This window comes from Condylura cristata, unplaced genomic scaffold (assembly GCF_000260355.1).
Source record: "Condylura cristata isolate star-nosed mole 26May11 unplaced genomic scaffold, ConCri1.0 scaffold00012, whole genome shotgun sequence".
Classification (NCBI taxonomy): Eukaryota; Metazoa; Chordata; class Mammalia; order Eulipotyphla; family Talpidae; genus Condylura; species Condylura cristata.
Genome location: NW_004567113.1, coordinates 12,906,084 through 12,932,679, shown reverse-complemented (window position 1 = coordinate 12,932,679; position 26,596 = coordinate 12,906,084). Strand labels below are relative to the sequence as shown.

The window sequence follows — 26,596 nt, the reverse complement described above, 5'->3', positions numbered from 1 at the left end:
GGAGCAGAACAGGCAGATTGACAAAGTACACTGCTGAGGGGAGCAGCGGGCGGGTCAGGAGAGGTCTGGCATGCCATGTGGTCACTTCCAGGGAATCGAACTAATGTGGAAGTGGCTTTAGCTTTAACCCGCTGCACCACCAGGGAGGGCCCCTATTTGTATATTTTTTTAAAAAAGATTTATTTATTAATGCATACAGAATTAGGCTATAGGCAAAAGAAGCAAGGGGTGAGGATTCACCAGAGATAGAGTGGGGAGCAGAACAGGCAGATGTACTGAAATACATTGCTGAGGGGAGAAACAGGTGTGACAGGAGAGGTCTGCCACACCATGTGGGTCCCCTCCCAGGCTGGGGATTTAACTCATGCTTTAGTGGCTGCGATGGCTTCATAGTGCTGTGCTTTAATCCATTATTCCACCAGAGAGGGCCCCTATTAGTGTGTATTTATGTCTTGGTTATATTCTGGATGAAGTTCAGAATAATAATGAATACAATACTTAATCTACCCACCATTTAGTTTAAGAAGCAAAGTGTTACCAATGCAGTTGAATAGTTCAGTGCTTATGAATGTGTGCTGTGCTAGGCATTAGTGTATACATAGCAATCAACAAAACAAAAATCCTTATCTGGTGGAGTTTGCATTCTAGGAGGGACCATCCTATTGCCTAAAAATTGTCATTACTCCTCTTCTTAACATTTCCCCTGTTTTGCTTTTTTCTCCCCCAATGATGACTTAAATGTTATATGGTCATGAATATAAGCATTTATAACTGAATGCAAGTAAAAAGAATAAATAGACACTGATTGACAGCATCAAGGATGTTCTGTCAGTTCATTTGTCTTGGTAGACTTGACTTTGTGTGCATGAAGCTGCTCAGTTGCTAGTATTTGGTTTCATTGTCTAGTCTCACTATTATCCTATTGTTGGTGACCTGTGGTTCATTAGGTTCGCAAGAGGGAATATACTGGGTCACCTCAAGTGATGTTCTGTGTCTGTGTAATACATAATTACACAGAGTAAAGCTTTTTTTTTTTCTTATGGGCTTGAAAAATTGTGATACACTGCAAGGAAAACTAGAAGTGGCATTTTAGAGTTATAGATTTAGTGTTTCTTGTCATTAAAAAATACAAATGTGATATCCTATAAAGAAAACCACAAACAAGAATACTGTGAGAGAAACTAGAGTAAATAGAAGTAAATAAACATCAAAGTTAGTTTTAAAATATATATTGTCCTCTGAACATGATTTTTATTTGATATTATGTAGGTATCGTCAGATCCTGGAAAAAGCCATTCAGTTATCTGGGGCAGAACAACTAGAAGCTTTGAAAGCTTTTGTGGAAGCAAGTAAGTGGAAAGAAAACTCCCATGTTTGCCTAGTCACTGTGTTGGGAACTTAAACCTTGCTCGAGCTTTGTTTTATAGCAAATTATTGATACAGTCTTCATTGAAATGAAATTAAATGTATATTGAGGTTATTGTAGAATTTAAACCTTACAACCAGTATATTTTTTAGTTTTACATTCCTAAATAAGTTTTTGTATAGTAATTGATGAAGTAACTAATAAAAGACAACAGAGCACAATGATAAAATATTCTGGATTCAAATCTTGGTTTGCTGTTTTATTATTAGCTGTGTGATCTTGGAAAGTTATTTAGCCCCATCTACCTCCTTTTCTTGTCTATAAAATGGGGGTGGCTATGATACAAACTTTGTAGAATTAGTGGGATGTTAAATGATGTAATGCTTATAAGTGCTATGTAAGTATTGGCTGTTATTAATGTTAAGAACATTACTTTTGAATGGAACCTGGAAATACACGTTTTCAAGCCATTCTTGCCATCTTCCTGATTTCAAACATATTTAGTTATTTTGAAAATTGGTTAGAATTCAGGCTGGAATTTATACTAAGTTAATAGTATTATTGATATTTGATAGTGCATTTATAATATGCTTTCACACATACTATCCATTACCAAGGTGTCTTTTAATAACCTGTGACTAGACAATATAGGTAGATAGACCTGTAAAGTATATTGTAAAATGAGTGTAAGGATTAAGTTACTTCCCCCCCCCCCCCCAGGGCATTTAGTTTGTGGAAGATACAACTTATGTGATTGATACAACTTATTTGTTAATATTTCCCTAAGAAGTACTTGTTTCAGTAGCAGTTTCTTTCTAGCAGTTTTAAATATGTAAAGGCACATGTAATGAGATTGTTTTATCAATCACAACTAGTACTCTCTAATAACGAATTCTAATTAATATAAACTGGTTAGTTGCAAGATTTGTTAGAAGTGACTTTATTGACAACATTGTATAATGTTGTTTTTATATACAAGAATAGTGCTCTATATATTTATATAGACTTTGGTCTTTATATAGACTTTCAATCCAATGAAATACCATGAAAAGTAGTTCAAATAATTTATATCACTGAACTATATTTTAAAATAATATAATAGTTTATTTTTACATCATTTTGTGCCTTTTTCCATCTCAGTGGTAATCCCCATGGGCATTCCATGACCAAATCACCCATGTGCCATCACCATAGTCCAGTGCACTTCCCTTTTGCCACTGTTTTTGATCCCATTCCTCAACCCACCCCCATAAAATATCTCTGGTATATAGTTGTTCATTATTGTTATTATTTTCTCCCCTGGTCCTTTATACACCTACAATGAGTGAAAACATCCTATATTTTTCCTTTTCTTTTTGGCTTGTTTCACTAAGCATGATCTTTTCCAGCTCCGTCCATGTTGCTGCAAAAGGCATGTGTTTATTTTTTTCGGTTGCTGAGTAATAATCCATTGTGTATATGTGCCACATCTTTTTAATCCAGTAATCTATTTTTGGCATTTGGGCTGTTTCCATGTCTTTCCAATTGTAAATAAAGCAGCAGTAAACATGGGGGTACAGGTGTCCTTTTGAACCAGTGTTTTTGTGTCTTTGGGTAGATACGTAGGAGTGGGATTGCTGGGTCATCTGGAAGCTCCAGTTTTAGCAGTTTGAGAAAACTCCAAACAGTTTTCCATAGTGGTTGTACTAGTTTGCATTCCCACCAGTTCACTGAACTATTTTTAACTATCATTTATTTTCTCATAATTACTGGTTTAACACTTGTGTAAGCAGCTGTTCACAGCATGATGCATATTTTAAATTCAGTAATAGTGATGATTAAAAACTAACAATTTGTTGCATACTATATACCAGGTATCAGTTAATGCTCTTTATATATATTGTATTTAAGCCTCACAGCAACCCTATCTACCTTTTACAGAAACAGAAGCATAGAGAAATTAAGTTTCTTGTCAGAGGACATTTAATTGGTAGAGGTGACAACTGTATGACTCCAGAGTTTTTGTCCTTAATCACATGTGTTAATACCTCCTATTTGTTCTAAAATAATGTTATAATGTATGGCCACATGATGCTTTTTTGTTTTTATAGGGAAAGTAAAAATGGTAGTAACTGTCACTACTTACTTGATAGAATTTTCATGGCCATTATTTTACTGTTTCTTTAACTTTTTTTTTGTAGTTGATGGGATATGTGAACATGAAAAATATAGGTGTTTATATGCCTGCCTTTGTAGAGAAATGAGGAAAATAATGTTTAAACAAAACTTTCCAACCATTTCTATTTCTTAGAAAAGTTAGGGAATTTTTTCTGGTTTTCTGTAGGTATTATGTAATTATTCAGCAAAAGAAAAACTGATTCTGTAATATAAGTTGATGTGCTATGGAAGTCTCTTAGTAATGCATTGAAGGTTGTACTAATATACATTGTTTTGATAAAGATTGATTAGATAAAGATTGTTTAATAGAAATTTTTAGTTGCTTAATTTTCTTATCTCTTAATTTTTTTAACAAGTGGTAAATGAGAATGTCAGCCTCGTGATCTCTCGACAGTTACTGACTGATTTCTGCACACATCTCCCTAACCTGCCTGATAGCACAGCCAAAGAAATCTATCATTTCACCTTGGAAAAGATCCAGCCTAGAGTCATTTCATTTGAGGAGCAGGTAAACATCTAGAGTGGTGAATTTTGAACTTAAGAAAGAAATAGTTATTAGAGAGAGGTTATTTTTAAAGGACATACTCATTCAAGTTTATTTTTGATAAAAGTCTGCCAACCATCATTTTACAATGTAAAATCCAATAAGTATTAGGACGTTATACCTCTAGCTGATGTTTGCTCATGTATTAAAATTCAATTTGTGAACCAGAATTATTCTTTGGATAATTTAAGAATCAGTAAAATTATTAGACTGAAAACATAAAAAAACTCTAACATATATGCACTACATAAAAGCAGAACTTAATATTTAAATTATTTTATCACTATATTCACATTGCAGAATGTGTTATTTCAAATTGGTATTATAATATTCTGTAAATGTAAGATTCATAGAAAAATTTGAGCAGTCTAGCTAAGTTTGTACTGTTGATATGTCAACTTAACATATTAAATAAGAGTGTTGTCACTTTATCTCTTTTAATTAGTTACTAATGTCACTTGGAATAATTTAATGTATACCTACTATTGCAGGTTGCTTCCATAAGACAGCATCTTGCATCCATATATGAGAAAGAAGAAGATTGGAGAAATGCAGCCCAAGTGTTGGTGGGAATTCCTTTGGAAACAGGACAAAAGTATAGTAAATAGTGGATATTCGATGGATACACACAAACACACACACACACGCGGATATATATGTAATATCAAACTTTTCACTTTTTTTCTTACATCCTAGTGCAGAAAAATGTAATTAAATATTTTAATAAACTTTGTAGTATGTTAGAAGGTGACTAATACCATAGAGGAAAAAGTAAAAGGTAAAGTTGGGGATAGATTATGTCATTAGATAGGATGATTGGAGTGGTTGGCTAGTTCTGATAACACCTTCTCAAGCTCTTGAAAGAGGTAAGGGCGTGGCTATGAGCCATCTGAAAGTGTATCAGTCAATCATCTTAGTGAAGTTGGCTAGTGTAAAGGACTTGCGATTGGAGTATGCTTGGAGAGTTTTTAAGAAGAGCAATGAGACCCAGTGATGGCATGAGCTAAGGAGAGAGAGAGAGATGAAATCAGAGTCCTGGGGACCAGATTATATGGAGTTTTGTAAGCCATTGTCAGACCTTTGACATTTCACTTTAAAGTGAAATCCATTGGAGGATTTTGTACAGAAGAGTGACGTGTCCTGATTTATATTTTAAAGAATCATTCTGACTAGTGGGTTGAATAAACTATAGGCAAGCAGTGATAGAAATCGGGATATCAGTTAAGAGATGTATGTGTTATTGCAGATGTATTAGTCTATAGGAGGAAATATAGCAAGCAAGTAGGATTGTCCATTGAGGTAAGAAGAAAACCAGAAGAATATGGAGTGTGGTCACCTAGAAGCCAAATAAAGAAGATTTACCAGAAAGTAGTATGATCAGCTGTGTTGATAGGTCAGTAAGATGAAGAATGAGTGTTAACCACTGAAATTAGTAATGTGGAAGTCATTAGGGACCTTGACAAAAAACTGTTTAGGTGAAATGTTAAGAATGAAAGCTCAGTTGGATTGGTTTAAGAGAGAATGAGAGGAGAGTTAGAGATGGGAACTCTTTGGGGACGTTTTCACAAAGGGAAACAGAAATAGGATAGACGATGACAGCAGTTTGTTTAAGAGATATTTTTTCTTTGATGATCCAGTGGAAAGCAAAAATTTTCTACAGGAATAAAGGAGAAAGGATTCTTGCAGGAGAGCACAAGAGGAAAGGAATCTTTGGAGGAGGGCATAAACAGTTCATTTATGGCAATTACTCAGCCTTTGCACTGTTGGCATTTTAGATTAGATAATTCTTACTGTGTTGTAAGTTATTCAGTAGTATGCCAGGCTTCTACATACCAGATGCCAGTAACATTACTGCCCCCAGTTGTGACACCTGTTCCATGATGGGCAAAATAGCACCTCAGTGTTCTAAAGTAACTGTCTATAAGACAGAATACATGGGTAGCTGTTAGTAATGTGGTAGAGCTTGTGCAAGAACTTTGATTTCTTTATCTTCAGTCAAATAAGAATCAGTCATCAGCTGGAAGTGTGGAGGAGGTTGGGCGTTGTGCTGTTGGAAAGACAAATAACAAGAAAAAAAATTCCCTAGGAGAATGAGGCAGTGATTGCACTGGGAAAGTAGGGGATCCTTGGCAGCATTAAGGGCTTGTTTGAAGGTCAGAGTGATTTAAATGATATTAGTTATTAGTTGGAGTTCAACAGAGTCCATCAGAGTTCAACAACATGGGTGAGGGAAGGCACTGGAAAAATGTTTAACCAAAGTTAATATTTTGTCTAAGTGTGACAAAAGATGGATGAAGGATACAGATATATAGGCAATTCCTTGATTATAGTGTTTTATCATTTGAGTTAAGGTAGGGAGGGAGGGAAATGAGGCTTTTCGGGTGGAAGGTAGTGTGTTAGGATTAGTGGTTGGAAATTCACAGAGGGGTCAGTGGATTGTAAATTTGGGATACTAGAGAAAGTGAAATGGAAAAACAGAAGAAATTGAGTTTGTAGCTCTTACGGAACCAATATTACTACTTATTATGTATTTTCAAAAACATTATATAGTTCACTATAAAGCAATACTCCAAAGTATTGTGTAAAAAGGGTGAAAGTGTGAGACTCTTGCCTATATTATTAAACATACCTCCCACTTCAATTGATAGGTATAAAATTACCAACTATGAATGACTTAAAAATATTTCCACTTTCTTTCTACGTTTTTACTAAATGAATGAATTTTTTTGTCCTCATTAATCTTTGTGTCAATAGGTAGAAATACTCTATGCAGCATGCCTTTTGCACATTACTTATAAAATTATTAGTGAATGATGCTCCTTACAATAGAAGTTTATGAGAAAACTGTATAGGCAGATGTTGAATTTTGCTCTCCACAGCTTCTTGTTGATTTGGTTTTTTCAATGATCGGTTGAAGAGGCTATTTGGGTCTTATTCTGTATGAGCACTTTCTCCCTAGCACAGAATAATATGTTTGTTTTTACTGGTAGTTGAAATAAATGTAAAATTAGATATTATTCTCCACAGTGGTTGTAATTATTTTGACAGTTGTATAGCCCTATCTTTTATCTGTGAGGATACCAAAGGAGTAAAAATTTAATGGTTGCCTAAGCAAGTGAAAGTAAAAGTGATTAGAAAAATCACTTTTAGAAGAATTAGCTTCTACTAAAAGTATCTGAAGAATAAATGATTGAGAACTTTTTTGGTAAAAAGTAATTCATCAGTTCATCCTGATTATGAAAAATTACATTTAATGGATATAGTTAACATTCAGAAACTCAGTGTTACATATAGAAATTCATATACATTTGAGTTATAAATAGAAATAGTATAGTACAAAATATTAATAATGTATGATATAAAATATTAATAGCAATATTTGAATTTACTATAAAAGATTTAATAAGTAGAAAAACAATTTCAAAGCTGAGGCCAAGTGAATTGTGAAATTTTCTGTTCTTGCCACATGGTGGCACCACTTTTGCTGATAACAGATTTGGTCTTCTGTGAAGATTAATCTTGAATTACTTGAGGTTATCTGAGGTTCTACCTTTCTCGCTAATACAAGAATTTTGCTTTCCAAAAATGTAACCACTGGGAGAAAGAAGGAGATTTAAAACATCTTACTCAACAGATAATTGCTGTTAACATCTTAAAAAATATTTTTTAATAGTGTTTTACATACTGTTTTAGCCACATTTTTACATAATAAAAATACATGATCACTGTTATCACATAGTAATGATTATAATAACTATATTCTACAATCTTTATGTATCACAACTTAACTACCATAAATATATTAGGTGATGTATAATTTTTTCCTATTATATTTATGAAAAGCTTCATAAATGACTATTCCTTGTGCTTACAGTTGTATACATGACCCTCATTATTTTCTTAGGGTTTTTCCCATAGGTGTAAAATGCAGTAGGTAAATAGTATATATATTTAAAAGGATTAAAAAGGATAGCTGGAGACCATATTGCCAAAGCGTCTTATAGGATGCTTATATATTCCTAACAGTGCAGCAGTCTCCCCTTATCCACAGCTTCACTTTCTATGGTTTCACTCCCCTGGGGCCAACTATGGTCTGAAAATATTAAGTGCAACAATATATTTTGAGATAGAGGCCATATTTACATAATTTTTATACAATATATATACTTTTTAAAGATTTATTTATTCATACAAGAGCTGTGGGTGAGAGGATTCTCCAGAGACAGAGTGGGGAGTAGCACAGGCATATCTACTGAAATATACTGCTGAGGGGAGCAGTAGGCAGGGCAGGAGAGGTCTGCTGTGCCTTGTGAGTCAGCTCCCCCTGGGAGGTTAGCTTACTTGAGCTTCAGTGGCCTGGGATTGCTTCATCATGATGAGATTTAACCCCTTGGGGCACCAGGAAGTCCCTACAATATATTTTTATAGTTGTTCTGTTTTATTGATGTTGTCAGTCACTGTAGCTAATTTAGAAAGTAAGCTTATCACAGGTACATATGGATAGCAAAAGACATACATATAGGGTTGTTTACTATCTATGGTTCCAGGCATCAATTATGGGGCTAAGGACACATCCCCTGTAGATAAGAGGCATCTATTATATATTACATACTCTTGAAGTAGGCATTTTTTCCTTTGATTTGTGAGATTATTTGAGGATTAAAGAAAGCTAAACAATGTGAACAATGATAAAAAATAAAAATCCAGTAAAATTTAGTTTGGAATTTTTTTTAGGTTTTCTATAATATAATGCAGCAAAACATTTGATTTCCTCCTATTAACAGAATATATATGGGAAAAATTCATTTTGTACTACTCTTAAGCTTTTACTTGATAAATATTTAATTATTCTTTGTTTCTCTATTATATCCTAGGCAGTACAATGTAGATTATAAACTGGAGACTTACTTGAAAATTGCTAGGCTGTATCTGGAGGATGATGATCCAGTCCAGGCAGAGGCTTACATAAACCGAGCATCTTTGCTTCAAAATGAATCAACCAATGAACAATTACAGATACACTATAAGGTAACATATGAGCTAATTGGATATTAATGTTGTTTTGGAGAACTCTGCTGTAGTAAGATGTTCAACAACATCTGATAAATGCTGTGATATATATTAGAAATTCTCTGTAATTTTTTGCTTTTGCTTTTTAATTTTTCTCCTTAATTGAATCATTTCCTGCTTATAGGTATGCTATGCACGTGTTCTTGACTATAGAAGAAAATTCATTGAAGCTGCACAAAGGTACAATGAACTCTCTTATAAGACAATAGTGCACGAAAGTGAAAGACTAGAGGCCTTAAAACATGCTTTGCACTGTACCATCTTAGCATCAGCAGGTAAACCCATAATTTTTCATAAATAGTTAATTTTCTTTGCTTAATAATTTGGATTCATTACTGCTGGAAATTTAGCTAGGAACTATTCTTCTATGGAATGTCTACTGCTACAACTATGGTTAATTAGACTAAATTTTTAAAGTCAAAACAGCAATGCAAATGAATTGCTAGTTAAATGTTAAATATGCATGTATCAAACTGTTATTCACATGGATAAGAATGGTTAAGAGTTATAATATGAAGCTTTTTGTTCTCTTAAAAGTCACTGGAAAAAAATGGATATCAAGTAAGAAGTTCATAAAGGTAAATGAAAAAAATCTAGTGACTGGTGACATGACTGTATAATGTTTTTCACAGCACTGGTTTTAAGCCTGGTATCATACTTTTCTTCTATACCTATGAAAAAATAACTGCTTTTTACTTTTTTATTAAAACATACCATATAATTCAACTTACAAAACAGAAACTACTTTGTGATGAAATGCTGATCGTTCTTTTTCTTTTTAAAGATTTATTATTTTTGCATACAGAACTGGAGTATAGGTCAGAGGTGAAAGGTGAGGAGGGGGATGGGTTATGAGAGGATTCATCAGAGACACAGTAATGAGCAGAACAGGCAGGCTGACAAAATAACACTGCTGAGGAATGGGAGCAGTGGGTGGGTCAGGAGAGGTCAGCTGGGCCATGGGGGGATCATCTCTCTTGTGGGGGATCAAACTTGTATTGCAGTGGCTGCAGTAGCTTCATAGTGCTGTGCTTTAATCCATTGTGCCACCATGGAGGGCCTGGAAATGCTGATAGTTCTAACGTATGCCTTTTCTAAATCATTTAGTGTTTATACTTTTGAACTTTGTTTAGTTGACAACTTAGATGTATTTAACTACACTTTTCATTCTTTTTGAAGCAGTGATCTTATTTATTTGTTCACTTATTTAGAAAGTGGTACTGCTTCCAGTTCTAAAGAACTTACTGCTTAGTTGGATTTCCTTTAACATAAAAGTATGGGTGTGTGTATCTTCCCTTTTTCTTGGTACACAAATGATAACATGATATATACACTTTAGCAGCTTGATTTTTTTTTTTGTATTTCTGTAGTATAGTGATCTTTATTTGTCAATATATGTGGCTCATTCCTCATTCTTTTTTATTTTCTTTTGATTGGCTTTATTATTTTGTTAATTAAAAAAGAGGTATTTATTCTTGAGTACAAGACAATTATATATTTAAACTTTTGATAGAAATTGTTCATTACCTTTTAACTTACCTTCCAAACAATGTCTATATTTTTTAATTTTTTTTTTAAAGATTTATTTATTTGTGCATACAGAACTGGGGTACAGGCCAGAGACTCAAGGGCGGCGAAAGACTTCACCAGAGACAGAGTGGGGAGCAGAACAGGCAGATCGAGGAAGTACACTGCTGAGGGGAGCAGCGGGCGGGTCAGGAGAGGTCTGCCACGCCATGTGGTCACCTCCGGGGCAGACGGGAATCGAACTCATGCGGAAGTGGTTTCAGCTTCTTAGTGCAGTGCTTTAACCCGCTGCGCCACCAGGGAGGGCCACAATGTCTATATTTACCTGCTTCCTCCTACATATGTATCACCAAATGTTTTATTATTGCTAATTTAGTAGATGAATGATAGTACATTGCTAGCTTTAATTTGTATTTTAGTGCTCATGTATATCTGAATCCTAACACTTGTATCACCACATTTTTTATCTTTGCTAATCCGGTAGATGAAAGATAGCATTTCATTCCAACTTTAATTTGTACTCACTTATTATGAATGCTCTTAAGCATTTTTTCATATATTAAAAAAGCATTATTTTAAAACTTGATTTTACTTTTTAAATTTTTAAAAATATTTATTTGTGCTTACAGAACTGCGGTACAGGCCAGAGGTGTGGAGGGTGAGAGGATTCACCAGACAGAGTGGGCAGTAAAACAGGCAGATGCAGTGCTGAGGGGAGCAGTGGGTGGGTCAGGAGAGGTTGCCAAGCCATGTGGGTCACCTCCCTGGCCTGGGATCAAATTTGTGCTGCAGTGGCTGCGATAGCTTCATAGTGTTGTGCTTTAACCCATTGTGCCACCAAGGAGGGCCCAAGCTTGATTTCATTTTTCTGAAATTTTCCACCTACTAGTCATTTCTTGAGTTTTTATCCTTTTCTTGATGATTTATGAAAGCTCTTCATGTATATAAGAAATTTAACAATCTCCCACTCCCAATTTGTTGTCTCTTTTTGACCTTGTTAATGAAATTTTTTCATGCAAAAACTTAAATTTTAACATAGTTAAATATATCAATCTTCATGACTTCTGGGTTTTTGTTGGCTTACTGAAAAATGAAAAAGCCTTTCCTCCTCTGAAGCTACACATTTTAAATTCCTGCATATTTTCCTTCAGCATTTTAGGTTCCCAAATCCTGTGGCCTCAGAGTCCCTTTACACTCTGAAATTGAAAACCCTGAAGAGCCTTTGTTCCTTTGTATTCTGTAGGTTATATTCATTGATCACTGTGTTAGAAAATAAAATGAGAAATATAAAAATATTTACCTGAAATAGTAATAATAAATCCATTATATAGAAAAATAAATGGTATGTTTTTATAAAGTAACTATTATACAGAGCAAAAAAAGGAAAATGAAATCGTTTTACTTTTTCATTGTTTGGCTTACTAGACAAAAACTGAATTTTTTTTTTTTTAAGATTTATTTGTGCATACAGAACTGGGGTACAGTTCAGAGGCGCAGGGGTGGTGAGAGGATTCACCAGAGACAGATTGAGGAGCAGAACAGGCAGATCAACGAAGTACACTGCTGAGGGGAGGAGCAGCGGGCGGGTCAGGAGAGGTCTACCGCAACATGTGGTCACCTCCGGCGCAGGCGGGGATCTAACTCATGCGGAAGTGGCTTAGGATTCTACGATTCTTCGATTCTTCAATTCTTCAATTCTTCATGTTGTGCTTTAACCCGCTGTACCACCAGGGAGGGCCCAAAAACTGAATTCTTAAGAGATACTTCCACGTTGCCTTTTTTGACATGTTTCAGTGGCAGTATATGAAGAAAATTCAACCTCATGCAGATGTGTAGTTAGAAAAAGCGGACATCTTAATGATTTTTCAGATGACTATGAAAATTCTTTTGATACTACATTTGACAGTTGCAATGTAGCATCTGAAACTGTATCAATGAGTTGATTCTGTTGTGTTAAAAGTTTGATGTGTCTTAGTGCTTTTAATGGGTCTTTTAACAATGCAAGATTTTATGCCATCAGGTTTTTTGGGTGTTTGAAAATATTGGTTCATTGAGTTGAACTTCCAAACATTGACATACTTTATTATGTAATGTGTCAAAATTACAGTGGACTGTTTTGTCACCAGAAAAAACCTTTATTGGAAAGCTGTTAAGCTCATGATAGCAGATGTACGTTTTCTAAAATACTGATTATTTAAGCTCAAATTTTATCAAGGGCAGCAAATGCTGTTAATAGTGACAAGGTTTATTCATTTATTTTTAAGGAAATGGGTATTTTAGAGCTCCTCCCTGGTGGCATAGTGGGTTAAAGCACAGCACTATGAAGCTAAAGCCACTTCCTCGTGAGTTTGATCCCCACCTGCTGGGGAGGTGATCCACATGGCACAGCAGACCTCTCCTGACACACCTGCTGCTCCCCTCAGCAGTGTTATTTGTCAATCAGCCTGTTTTGCTTCCCTCTGTCTCTGGTGAAGACTCTCACCGCCCCTGCACCTCTGGCTTGTACCCCAGTTTTGTATGCACAAATAAATATATCTTTAAATAAATAAATAAATGAGTAAAAAAGGAAATGGGTATTTTAGAAATGGATAGTCCAAGTCTGAATACTTTTCCTCTCAGTTATTAAGTAAATGGTGTTCCATGAAAAAAAGAGCCTGACTCAAGTTGGAATGTCTTCTTGAGACAGTTGTACTTCAGTTTGTAGCCTAAGTGCTTTATGAACATTTTCATTTTGTTACACAGAGTATTAGAGAGCTGTATTCTCAAGTGACAAGATTTAACAAAAAGTATTTACTGCTGTAAGGACATTTTTAAAAAGTGAACTTTTTGTTTTGATTGTTGACACAATATAGTTTGGTATCTTGGTTCTCCTTTGACCTGTGCCGTTGTGCCAGTAATTTTTGCACAGGAGTGCAACTGCCAATGCGCTGAAAAAGGCAAATTGACTTATGTTATTATAAAAATATTGTCAACCTTCACTGACCCCTTGAAAATATATTGGGGGCATCTTTTGAGAACTATTGCTTTAGGATTTAATTTTTTATCTTCATGCTTCCTACTAGTCACTACCGCCACTCTCCACCCACCATTATGGGTTAGTTTTCCTATTTCTTACTTAAATTTACCTGTGATTCTTAATCCATTTGGATTTATTTCACTGTAAGGAATGAGATTGGATACTAACTTGGATGCTAACCTTTTTCCCCCAAATGGCTAATCATCTTTTACTAAATAATTCATATCCTAATGCCCCATTGATATTTGGAGTACATTGTGTAGATTTACAGACATAATATTCTTTTCAAATATACTAGTGTTGTAGTCCTTGGAATAGGACTTTATGTTTTATTATATAGTAGGACTATTCTCTCTTCATTGCCCCTTTTCTAAATTTTCCTGGTTTTGGGTCATACTTTCTCTCTGTCTCATATACACACACACTTTTTTGAGAGACTTTTTTTTAATGTATCATATTAAAGTAAATTTAGAACATTTCCACACTTCCTTTTATGTCATCAACAAATGAATAAATAATACATATTTAGTAAGGTGTCTTTACAAAGAAATACTTACCAAATAAGGGTTACATAGTGATCAGTTGTGTCCAGAGAGGCTCATAGGAACCTATTCCTGTATTTCCCTAGGGGCAGTAGTTGATTTATCACTACTTGAGCATTAGGGACAACTTCATAGAACATAACTACCATAAATAACAATTGATGCTGCATTTATTTTAGTAGGTGAAAATTAGAGTCACAAGAAAGTTAATTTTTTATTGAAAAGATAGATTGTGAGAATATTTGATGCTCATTTGTTTTCCTTAGGACAGCAGCGTTCTAGGATGCTAGCTACTCTTTTTAAGGATGAAAGGTGCCAGCAACTTGCTGCTTATGGGATCCTGGAGAAAATGTACCTAGACAGGATCATCAGAGGAAATCAACTGCAAGAGTTTGCCGCCATGCTGATGCCTCACCAAAAAGCAACAACAGCTGATGGTAATGACCATGTCATATAAGTATGTAGTAGTAAATATTTGATAAATGTTAATGGGAAGTGTATTAAAGCACCTTAATATCTTTCTATGGTACTTTTACATAACACTTGACATACACGGAATAATACATATTGATTGAAGATGAGTATTATACATGGATTTGAATTGTCGGTGTAACATTAGCACTGTTGGAAAACATTTTAGGAATAGTTTGATTTTTTTTTTTTATTGTAAGAACAAAAGAAGTCTAGACTGTGCCTCTCCTGTCTAGTTTTTAAAAAACTTGAACCATTTGATAAGTATCTTGATTAATTTTAAGCACCAGTTTATAACAGCATAATTATCTGATTCTATTTTAGACAGAGCAAAATTTGGCACACTAACTGCCCAAGGTTATCTAGGGTAATGTGTTGTCAATAAGAATAGAACCAGGTATCAGGTTTCCTAGTTAAGGGATGTATTTGCTTGAAATGCACTGCCTTTTCCAGGAAAGAAGTTTTTAATAGTTGCTTATTCATAGCATCACTTACTTGTTTCTCAGCAAAGGTTTTAAAGTAGCTTTTAACAATAGCAAATAATAATGAAAAAAAATACAGCTAGTCAGTAGTTCCTTCGTGCTCAAAATTTGTTATTAATATTTAATTGTATGCTACTCAGACTACACCAAACAAGGAGTTGTGATTACTTTAATAATTTTGATAAGAGAAATAAAGAGAGTAGTTATGAGTTATTTACTGTATGCCTAGAAATTCTCAGGAAGAAAGGATGCATCTTTTAGGAATATCAAACAAGTTTCAAACTTACAGTGGTCTTATTTTATATTTATTTAAGGTTCTAGCATCTTGGACAGAGCTGTTATTGAGCACAACTTGTTGTCTGCAAGCAAATTATATAATAATATTACCTTTGAAGAACTTGGAGCTCTTTTAGAGATCCCGGCAGCTAAGGTATTTTCTTGTTTCCAATACATAAAAAGGAAGTAAGAGACTAAAACTATTGACATAATGAAAAAATAAAGTATATAATTGATAAATACTGACAACTGCAACAAAAATACACATAAAAAGCCTCAGGTAAATGGAAATAATTTATTTGAATATTAAAATAGTCTTGTAATGGAATTGTTTTCTGTTTTTGTTTTTTGTTTTTTTAATTGTATCTTACCATAAAATGACTTAGAGTAGAAATCTTAAAGAGGTTTCAAGTTATGAACTCATTTTGTAAGAATATTTTTGTTTAATGTCTGTTTAAATCTATTTTGTGTGTTTTGTGACTTCTGACTGATAAAATTTTGATATATGTCTTCTTTTTTCTGCTCTAGATTGACTCGAAAGTTAAATATTTCATTTCTTTACTTGAGAGAATGGGCTATTCTGTTGTAACTCCTATGCTTGATATAACTTAAGAAGTTGACTGACTTATTATGAAATTTTCATTATTAGTCATGATAAGAGCTTGGTTGGCTAGATACAAATTCCAACAAAATACCAGTAGTACTTAGAGAGGGTATTTCAGGTATTATTTACATAACATTCTCTTAATTTTAACTATAATAACTTTAATTATATCTACCTTGCATACCTTAAGAAGTCATGCAATATGGGTCTTATTCTTTCTTATCTGTTAGTGAATTTTTGATGTAGGATTTTCTAACATCATCCCTTTACTTGTACATTCACTACACAATAAAGGAAGTAGAACGATTAGGGAACCAAAGTTTAAATTAACATTAAAAAGACGCTTTCTTTTTAGGCTTTGAGGTATGATTTCTTGCTGAGACTGAAGGGGGAAGTAAATAAATTTTTAATAATACATGCTGTCATGGTCTGTTCAAGACTCATGTAGGACTGATTGTGAAGATTGCCAGAACTACTAAAATTTAACTTGTCACAATCCAGTTTGCTTACACGTAGTGAACAAGAAATATGACTTTAGGAGCCAAATAGATGACCTTTTGATCCCTTTAATTGCCTTTAATCTTTTAAATTCACTTTTAAATTTGAGCATCACAAATAGCACTTCCTTAAAGGGTTTTTGTGATGATAAACACTGAAAATTGAAGTGAAATAAAGTAGGAAAAATTAGTTTCTGTTTTTGAGGTGTAGCTCCCAGTAAGAAGAAAAAATTGTTAGCTTGACTTTGAACAGAGCAAAAAAGGAAAAAATTGTCAGCTTGACTTTGAACAGACAAAAAATTGGTAAGAATGGTAGTCCCAATCTTGCAACAAAAAAAAACAGACCCCACTTAACATAATGGATTAACAAAGAATTAGGGGACAGAATAGGTAGGTTTTATTCTTAGAATAAATGGCAGGTGACCACATGTGTAAAATTTAGTGTTGGGTAGCTAAACCAAGAACTTTCCACTCTCATATGTGAACAATAACTATTAGCTATAACTATTCAAGTTTTTGAGAATTTATTTTATTTTATTTTTTAACAGGCAGAAAAGATAGCATCACAAATGATAACAGAAGGACGTATGAATGGATTTATTGATCAGATTGATGGAATAGTTCATTTTGAAAGTAAGAGGTTTTGCCTTTTTTTGTCATAATGAAATTACAGTGAACTGTTTCATAGTTTTGCTTAAGACACATCAAATAATTTATTTTGACACAGCCTTTTTTTAATTTATAAAGATTTATTTATTTATGCATACTGGGGTATAGGCAAGAACTGTGGGAGGGGGTGAGAGGATTCACCAAAGACAGAATAGGGAGCAGTACAGGCAACTGGACTAAAACACACTGCCGAGAGGACCGGGGGCAAGAGGTCTGCCGTGCCATGTGGGTCAGTCCCCTGGCTGGGGATCGAACTCATGCCACAGTGGTTGTAGATGGTGTCATAGAACTGCACTTCAGCCCCTTGCATCACCAGGGAGGGCCCTGACACAGTCTTCTTAAGGCAGCATCTTTTGTGCTATGGAAAAAATCCGAGCCAGGATTGTTTATTAAGTAATTCATTTATTCATCAAATATTTATTAATCACACGCCATCTACCAGACATTTAGACACGCCAGTGGCATTCCCTGTTCAGCAGCTCATTAAACTGACAGCTAAGAGATTATTTTTCTTTTTTAGTCTCTTGATTTTCTTATTGTCTAAAAACTCCTCAAGCCCTATTCATGCCTCATTTACACTCTTACTCTTGCCGTACCCAAAAAAACTATTCCACTTATAAATTTTACTTTGAAATACCCAACTATACTGTAACCTTTTTTCTGTTTTTTCTAGTGGTCTGTCTCTTTATGCCTCTTTGCCTGCCTAGGAGTCTGTTCCATTGACTCTTTCCCTTTCTTCCAGTCAGTCCGACCCATTTTTGACTTCATTGCACTTCTGAGCCAGCTTGAGTTCCATGAGTCATTATTTCAGCTAGTCAGATACCCCAGAACGTTTGCCTGTTAACTTTGTTCCAGCTACTTGTTAATTTTTTGTTCTAGCTGTTTAGCAAAACTTAACTGTAAAGTTGGAAGTATGAACTCATTTTCCATCTATTCCACACGTAACACAGCACTAGAAGAGCCCGCACACCACACACACTGATAGCATTACAAATTTACTGTCTCAGGTTTTTAGAACATCCTGTGGTTACTGATACATTTCACTAGACCACTCTTCCTGTTCTGTAGTAGTTACTTCACATATGTTTTCTCAGTTTTCTCCTTCACTCCAAGAGGAAAACCCATTTTCTTATTTCTTTTTATTTTATTTTTATTTGTGCATACAGAACTGGGGTACAGGCCAGAGGCTCAGGGGCGGTGAGAGGCTTCACCAGAGACAGAGTGGGGAGCAGAACAGGCAGATCTACGGAGCACACTGCAGAGGTGTCACGAGGTTGAGAGAAAACTAAAGTTAATGTATAACAATTTGATAGCGTATGAAATATTTAAATTTTTTTCTTAGACTTGAAGAATTCATGATAAATATGCTCATAATAACAAAGCATTCCTCTAGCCCTACCTCCCTGGCAAGACTATATTAATCTATAAGTCATAGAGCATACACCTGTGCTTATGCAGATATGAAAAGCAGAGGTTTTTTTAAGTGGCCTCATATTTTACCTCATATTTTAAAGTATCTAGAGTTCAACAAATTGGTATTTTAGATTTAGTGTATCAAAAGCATTTTCAAGTCAGTAGGTATCTAATTTACTTAATAGATGCATAATATTTCATGCAGTTCAACTATTGTGTTGTTAGGTTGTTTCTTTGTGCAGATCTGTATATATTAGCACATTTATTTCAGAGGACAAATTCTCAAAAGTGATAGGTTGTATCAGAGGAGATATCTATGTTGATTCTTAATAGATACTACCAGTTTATGTTCCAGAAAAAGTTTAGTCATTTATACTTTACCAGTGTGACAGAATGAATCTTCATCAGCTAAATAAATACTACTCCCTTTTTAAAAATCTTTTTCCAACTGATGGGGAACATACTAAATTTTATTTTAATGTGTGTTTACTTGACACCAGTGAAATTTAGACTCTTTTCTTGTATCAACCATTAGCATTTCCTCTTCTGTGAATTAATTTTACTTTTATTATCTATTTCTTTCCCCCATTCCTCTTCTTCAAACTTCCCAGTCTCAATTGCTGTAGCTTTTGATTGAATGGTAACTTTATTTGCTGCATGTGTTATAAATACCCTTTTCTGTCAGTTATGTTTCTGTAGTCAGGGCATACTACAAACACATCAACATTTTTTATATTGTCAGATATGTCAATGTTTATTTTATTTTATTTTATTTTTTTAAAGATTTATTTATTTGTGCATACAGAACTGGGGTACAGGCCAGAGGCTCAGGGGCGGTGAGAGGCTTCACCAGAGAGAGTGGGGAGAACAGGCAGATCTACAAAGTACACTGCTGAGGGGAGCAGCAGGCGGGTCAGGAGAGGTCTGCCGCGCCATGTGGTCGCCTCTGGGGCAGGCCGGAATCGAACTCATGCGGAAGTGGCTTTAGCTTCTTAGTGCAGTGCTTTAACCCGCTGCACCACCAGGGAGGGCCCTCAATGTTTATTTTTTAATTTATTTATGCATACAGAACTGGGTACAGGCCAGAAGTTGGGAGGGCGAGAGGATTCACCAGAGATAGAGTGGGGAGCAGAATAGGCAGACTGACTGAAACACACTGCTGGGGGAAGCAGTGGGTGAGACAGGAGAAGTCTGCTGTTCCATGTGGATCACCTCCCTGGGCAGGGATTGAACTCATGTTGTAGCAGCTGCCGATTGCTTTATCATGCTGTGCTTTAAACCCATTGCGCCACCAGGGAGGTCCTCTGTTAGATATGTGACTGTTTAATTTTTGACTTTTGATTTTCCTAAATATCAAGAAGATATTCTGCATTTTAGGGTAAAACTAAGTTTCCTATAGTTTCTTACAATACTTTTATTTATTGTTTCAAAATAAGAAATTTTATGTGACCTATTCAGATAAAATTACCTAGATCCAAAATAAATACCACATGTAGTGATATTTAGTGTGTTCATTTTTGTATATAATTTTAAGGTAGATTACTATATATATATATGTATGTGTGTGTGTTTGTGTGTGTGTATATACATATATATATATTTGCAAATATAATTTATTAAAACATCTTTTAGTGAACAATTTGCATATGATCATACAGGAGACACATACTTTTTAAATTGTTCAGTTCCACTAATCTGAAATAATATGCTAATAGACAAATCTATAATGAATTTTACTGTAGTAAAGCCGCTCCTACCTCTACTTTTATTGAGTTGAAATTCTCATAACATAAAATTAACCATTGCAAAAAGAACACAATTCAGTGATATTTATTTAGTATGTTCACAAGGTTGTACAAATACTCTTTTTCTACCTAGTTCTAAAACATTTCATCTCCTCAGAGGGAAATCCTGTGCCCGTGAACAATCACTCCTGATTGTGCCTTCTGCTCAGCCTCTGGCACTATGAATTCTGTCTTTGGATTTATCTGTTCTGGATATTTCACATAATGGAATCATTTAATATGTGACTTTTGACTTCTTTCATTTGAAGTTTCATTCATGTTGAAGTATATGATCAGTTCTTCATTCCTTTTAAAGATTGAGTAATATTCCACTGGATAGATGTTAAACCACAATTCTGCCACTATTTTTAAACTTACAAAATTATTTTGACTTCTCAACGATCAATTTTTTTTTTTAAGATTTATGTATTTGTACATACAGAACTGAGGTACAGGCCAGAGTCTCAGGGGCGGTGAGAGGCTTCACCAGAGACAGAGTGGGGAGCAGAACAGGCAGATGGATGAAGTACACTGCTGAGGGGAGCAGCGGGCGTGTCAGGAGAGGTCTGCCGCGCCATGTGGTCACCTCCGGGGCAAGCGGGAATCGAACTCATGCGTGGCTTTAGCTTCTCAGTGCTGTGCTTTAACCCGCTGCGCCACCAGGGAGGGCCCTCAACAATCAATTTTTATATAACCTTTAACTCTACTTCTTTTAGAAAAGCAAAACAGAAAAAAAGGGAAATTGTCCTTGGAATTTCTTTTATTTATTTATTTTTATTTATTTATTCATATAGAACTGGGGTACAGACCAGAGGTGCAGGGACGGTGGGAGGCTTCACCAGAGACAGAGTGGGGAACAGAACAGGCAGATCGATGAAGTACACTGCCGAGGGGAGCAGCTCATGTGTGGGTCAGGAGAAGTCTGCTGCTCTGTGTGGTCACCTCCCAGCGAGGCATCCAACTCTCACTGAAGCGGCTGCTAGCTTGCGGTGCTGCGTCCTATCCCGTCCTATCCCGTTGTGCCAACATGGAGGGCCCTGGCCTTGGAATTTCTCAAAATGTATATATTTGTAGGGGAGAAGTGATTTTTTTTTTTGATATTGTAGTTTTCATTTTGGCATGTGATTTATGTTCATTGAGATTATTTTATGCACCTGATTAAGATCTTATATTTTTTCCCCACTTTAATTCTGTGCCCATTTTAATATATTTCAGTGTTTTGTTTTTATTTCGACCCCCTGCCCCCAATCTGTCATTTTTAAGTACATATTGCTGGTGTATTCCAGATGAGTTTTTTTGTTTTTGTTGTAAATATGAAAATACTTAGCTTCAGAATCAGACAGTCTTAAACACATAGATTTGCTTTCCCCAGTAGGTGGCAGTGTCTTACAAGTCAGTAAACACTTGTGATGAGCCTGTTGACTCTTACTGTGCAGTGGTTGTGGCTGACCTTGCTTAGTTAATTTATTTTGATATCAAAACATAGTAATAATAACAATCATCTGAATATCTGCATATACCTATGTAGAGATATGTATATAGGTATATATGTGTTTTGATATTTTGTGCCAGTGATTTAGCTACTTAACAATTACTTATTTGCCAAAGTTTTGGAATAAAATTAAAAAAATTAATACTACTCTGTTTATGTTTAACTCATATTTGCAATAAGTGCAAAGGAGTAATTTTAGCTTTCTAACCTTGTCCTTTTTTCTTTAGCACGAGAAGCCCTACCAACATGGGACAAACAGATCCAGTCTCTTTGTTTCCAAGTGAATAACCTTTTGGAGAAAATTAGCCAAACAGCACCAGAATGGACAGCACAAGCCATGGAAGCCCAGATGGCTCAGTGAATCCTTGCAGAACTTCTGTGTACACTCTTACCTTTTTCCTTATTGTACAGATTAATTTCACTTGCAACAAAGCATTTGCATCATGACCTTCCATATTTCAATCCCTTTTATGCTGGATCCCATTTAAAGAAGACTTATTAGAACAGGAAGTACAAGCATTACAAATACGTAGTTCCCATATATTCAGGGTCTCTGTGTATCAAGCTAACTGAGATGTTTTGAAAATTTTTTTCTTTAAACTGAATAAGTGAAATATCTGTGGCTAAAAGTTTGGGATTTGTGATAACTTTGTAGTCATGTAAAATTTAAGTGCTTTGTGCCTCTCCAAATGTGGTTATTCTAATAAATGGAGAAATGAGCCAAATAAAAGTAGTACTTTGTTTTTAATTAGTGAACAGTGTTTTGTTCCTTTTTTTCTTTCAGCTCAGTGGATGTTGATTTACACTGTATGTTGGAAATGTCAGATAGAACATACACCTGTTTTCTCCAGGCATCAGAGTCTCAGAGCCAATAGACAGTATATATAAAACTTATACCAAATACTAGGGCACACAGGGAAGAGCTTTCCAGTTAGAGGCCAGGAAAGATTCCTCAGAGATGGTTATTCAGCCATCTTTATTGAGAAAATGGGGAATGGAGTTTTTAAAAGTTTGTGGGTTATGCCCAACATGTAAGAGCTTGGAAGTCATTGCTCCATCCTCACTACAAGAAAAAAGCTGAACAGACCTAAAACCAATAAATTCTCTTGTTTTCACCAGAAAATTGAGGTCACAGGGCCAACCACCTATAAAACAGGAAAGGCATATAGAATCACAGTTTACTGGAAGTAGAAACTACTGTAGTAGTAATGGATAGAAACAGTGAAATGGTGGGGGAAAAGGCTAACACATACCTGAAGATCACGGTCCAGGGACTCAGATCAACTAAAAATCACTTATAATGGTAAGATTATTGAATGTTCCCCACATACCTTTTCAGTCGAGCTATAGTATTATGTCAGTGGATTATGACTGAGAGCTGAAAACTCAATAACACAGGAAAGAAAGAAAATAGAGCAAACAAGCTTCTGATACAGCAAATAATAAATACAGCCCAGCTCCTTGCTGGATTATTAGAAAATATTACATAAAGGCCTATTGTCTCAGTTCCTATGACATGATACGTCATAGCTGGCTTTGAACCAAAAAAATACAAAGCATGATAAAAAGCTAGAAATTACATTTTGGGGGCAATGGATAAACATATTTGTGGCAGGTTTTCTGAGAATAATTATATGTCATATCAGAAGCATAATGGAAAATTTAGATACTTTGCTAAGTAAATAGGGAGGCAAGAGTCTATAGTAAAATAGAGTGATAAAAATATTGACCTGTGGCACATCGAGAAAGACTGGAAAAGATATGTGTCAAAACTAATAATGGTTATCTTTGGGTGGCATACTTGGGGTGCCTTTTTCTTTTTTCCTGCATTTCCCAAATTAGCTATAATATTAGCATGATGGCTGATTTTATGTGTGATTGGATAAAGGGGTACCCAAATATTTTCATCAAATATTCTGAGTGTGATGTGAGGGTGTTTTGGGGTGAGATGATGGTGATTTGAATCAGGTTCAATAAAGAAGCTACCCATCCCCTCTGTGTGTAGGTTTCATCCAGTCAATTGAGTTGAGCAGAATAACAGGCTGGGTAAGGGGGAACCTCTGCCTGTCTTGAAGCAGAACCTTTATCTGCTCTCAGACAGACTTGTATTCAGCATATTTTTATGTGTGTTTAAAATTTTGGAAAGGAGGGGTTCCCCTGGTGGCACAGGAGTTAAAGTCCCGTTAGACATAAATCAGTTGGATCCTGGCCAGGTAGCTGACCCACAGCTCCCTGTCCTACTGCTCCCCTCAGCAGTGTATTTCAGTATATCTGCCTGTTCTGCTCCCCACTCTGTCTGTGGTGAATCCTTTCACACCCGCACCTCTGGCCTACACTCCAGTTCTTGTATGCATAAAAATAAATAAATAATAATAAAAACCTGACCAAAGTTACCTGAAGGTGAAGAGAATTGGTGTTAGTGTGTGACTGCATGATGAACTCAGCGAGCACACTCTAAAAAGGGTTTCAGCCATCAGAATGCACAAAGGTAAAGGAAGTAGACTCTTGGTGTGATCAATATTTAATATAACTGGTGTGCATAGTGAGAAAGAGATAAAGGATTTCAAACAAGAGTTTTTTGTTTTTTTTTAGGAGCTATTTTTTTTTTAAAGATTTATTTATTTATTTGTGCATACAGAACTGAGGTACAGGCCAGAGATGCGGAGGGTGAGAGGATTCACCAGAGACAGAGTGGGGGGCAGAACAGGCAGATTGACGAAGTACACTGCTGAGGGGAGCAGCGGGCGGGTCAGGAGAGGTCTGCCACGCCATGTGGTCACCTCCGGGGCAGGCGGGAATCGAACTCATGCGGAAGCGGCTTTAGATTCTCAGTGCTGTGAATTAACCCGCTGCGCCACCAGGGAGGGCCTCAAACAATAGTTTTTTTTTAAATAATATAATAGTTCATTTTTCATCATTTTGTGCCCTTTTCCAACTCAGTTGTAATCCCCGTGGGCTTCCCATCACCAAATCACCCATGTGCCATCACCACAGTCCAGTGCATTTCCTTCCCCCCACTGTTTTTGATCCCATTCCCCACACCACCCCCATATAATGTCTCTGGTATATAGCTGTTCATTATTATTATTTTCTCCTAGTCCTTTATCCTCCTATGAGTGAAACCATCTGGTATTCTTCCTTTTCTTTCTGGCTTATCTCACTAAGCATGATCTTTTCCAGCTCCATCCATGTTGCTGCAAAAGGCATGTGTTTATTTTTTGGTTGCTGAGTAATATTCCATTGTGTATATGTGCCACATCTTTTTCATCCAGTCATCCACTTTTGGGCATTTGGGTTGTTTCCATGTCTTTCCAATTGTAAATAAAGCAGCAATAAACATAAGGGTGCAGGTGCCTTTGAATCAGTGTTTTTGTGTCTTTTGGGTAGATACGTAGGAGTGAGATTGCTGGGTCATATGGAATCTCCATGTTTAGCAGTTTGAGGAACCTCCAAACAGTTTTCCATAGTGGTTGTACTAGTTTGCATTCCCACCAGCAGTGCAGGAGAGTTCCTTTTTCTCCACATCCTCGCCAACATTTGTTGTTGCTAGTTGAAGATGTACCATTCTCACTGGTGTGAGGTGGTATTTCATTGTGGTTTTAATTTGCATCTCCCTTATTACGAGTGATGTTGAACATTCTTTCATATGCTTGTTGGTTGTCTGCATTTCCTCTTTGGAGAAGTGCCTTTTTAGCTCTTCTGCCCATTTTTTGATGAAGTTGTTTATTTTTGTTATGACATTATTATAAAACTATTATAAACACATTTAAGATTCATTTATTTGTGCAACAGAACTGGGGTACAGACCAGAAATGCAGGGATGGTGAGAGGATTCACCAGAGACAGAGTGGGGAGTAGAACAGGCCTACTGACAAAGACAAAGTATCCTTGCTGCGGGGAGCAGCAGGCAGGAGAGGAGCAGTCTGCTGCTCCGTGTGGGTCACCTCACCTGCAATCCCGTGTGGGGATTGAACTTGCACTGAAGCAGCTGCAGCTAGCTTGCAGTGCTGCATCCTAACCTGTTGCACCACCAGGGAGGGCCCTCAAATGTATTATTTTTCTTTTTTTTGAATATTCAAAAATATGATTTTATTACTATTTTTAAAAATAATATAATGGTTTATTTTTACATCATTTTGTGCATTTTTCCATCTCAGTTGTAATCCCTTGGGCAAATGTATTCTTAACCTTTGATGATGGAGTCAGATTGGATAAGGAGTCTCAATAATTCTACTATTATTAAAAATGTGGTCCACTTTGAACAGGGGGTGATGGAAGATACAAATAGAAAAACTGGGTAGGAGGTGCTACAGGACTAAAACCTGACTCACACAAGGAGGTAGGGTATAAGGGATTAGCACAGCCATTGACCCGGCTATAGAAACCAAGATCCTTAACAAGTACTGTGCTTAACCTTCTGTGCCACCAGAGAGGGCCCAGAAACCAAGATCCTTAGCACCAATGATTAGGGCACAAAGCGTAATACCCATCCAGGCCTCTCTCTTAGCAAACCTGTCCCTTTCAGGGGCAGCCCCTTTTTCCCATGTTGTCTGTTCAAGTGTCTTTTACTCTTGTGTCCCTTTTCCTAATAAACCTGCTCTTTAAATATAACTAATGTTTCTGTGTTGTGGAGAAACTCACTTGGGAATCTAATTGTGTGTTGCTGAAGGGGAGCTCTGGTGAAAC

At 35.8% G+C, this 26,596-nt stretch overlaps 1 protein-coding gene across 2 annotated transcripts in view; it reads left to right on the top strand.

Moving 5' to 3' along the window:
- Positions 1-22,662, top strand: part of COPS4 (COP9 signalosome subunit 4) — a 41,761-nt gene extending 19,099 nt beyond the window's left edge. The window contains exons 2-10 of one of the 2 annotated variants that reach the window (XM_004681154.2): positions 1,270-1,349; positions 3,880-4,031; positions 4,559-4,662; positions 8,942-9,095; positions 9,262-9,412; positions 14,489-14,659; positions 15,490-15,605; positions 17,101-17,185; positions 22,138-22,662. In XM_004681154.2, coding sequence (XP_004681211.1) covers positions 1,270-1,349; positions 3,880-4,031; positions 4,559-4,662; positions 8,942-9,095; positions 9,262-9,412; positions 14,489-14,659; positions 15,490-15,605; positions 17,101-17,185; positions 22,138-22,271 — 1,147 coding nt within the window. In that variant the 3' untranslated portion in view covers positions 22,272-22,662. The remainder of the gene's footprint in view (positions 1-1,269; positions 1,350-3,879; positions 4,032-4,558; positions 4,663-8,941; positions 9,096-9,261; positions 9,413-14,488; positions 14,660-15,489; positions 15,606-17,100; positions 17,186-22,137) is intronic. The other variant, XM_004681155.2, reaches the window with a different exon arrangement.
- The last annotated feature ends 3,934 nt before the right edge of the window (positions 22,663-26,596 follow it).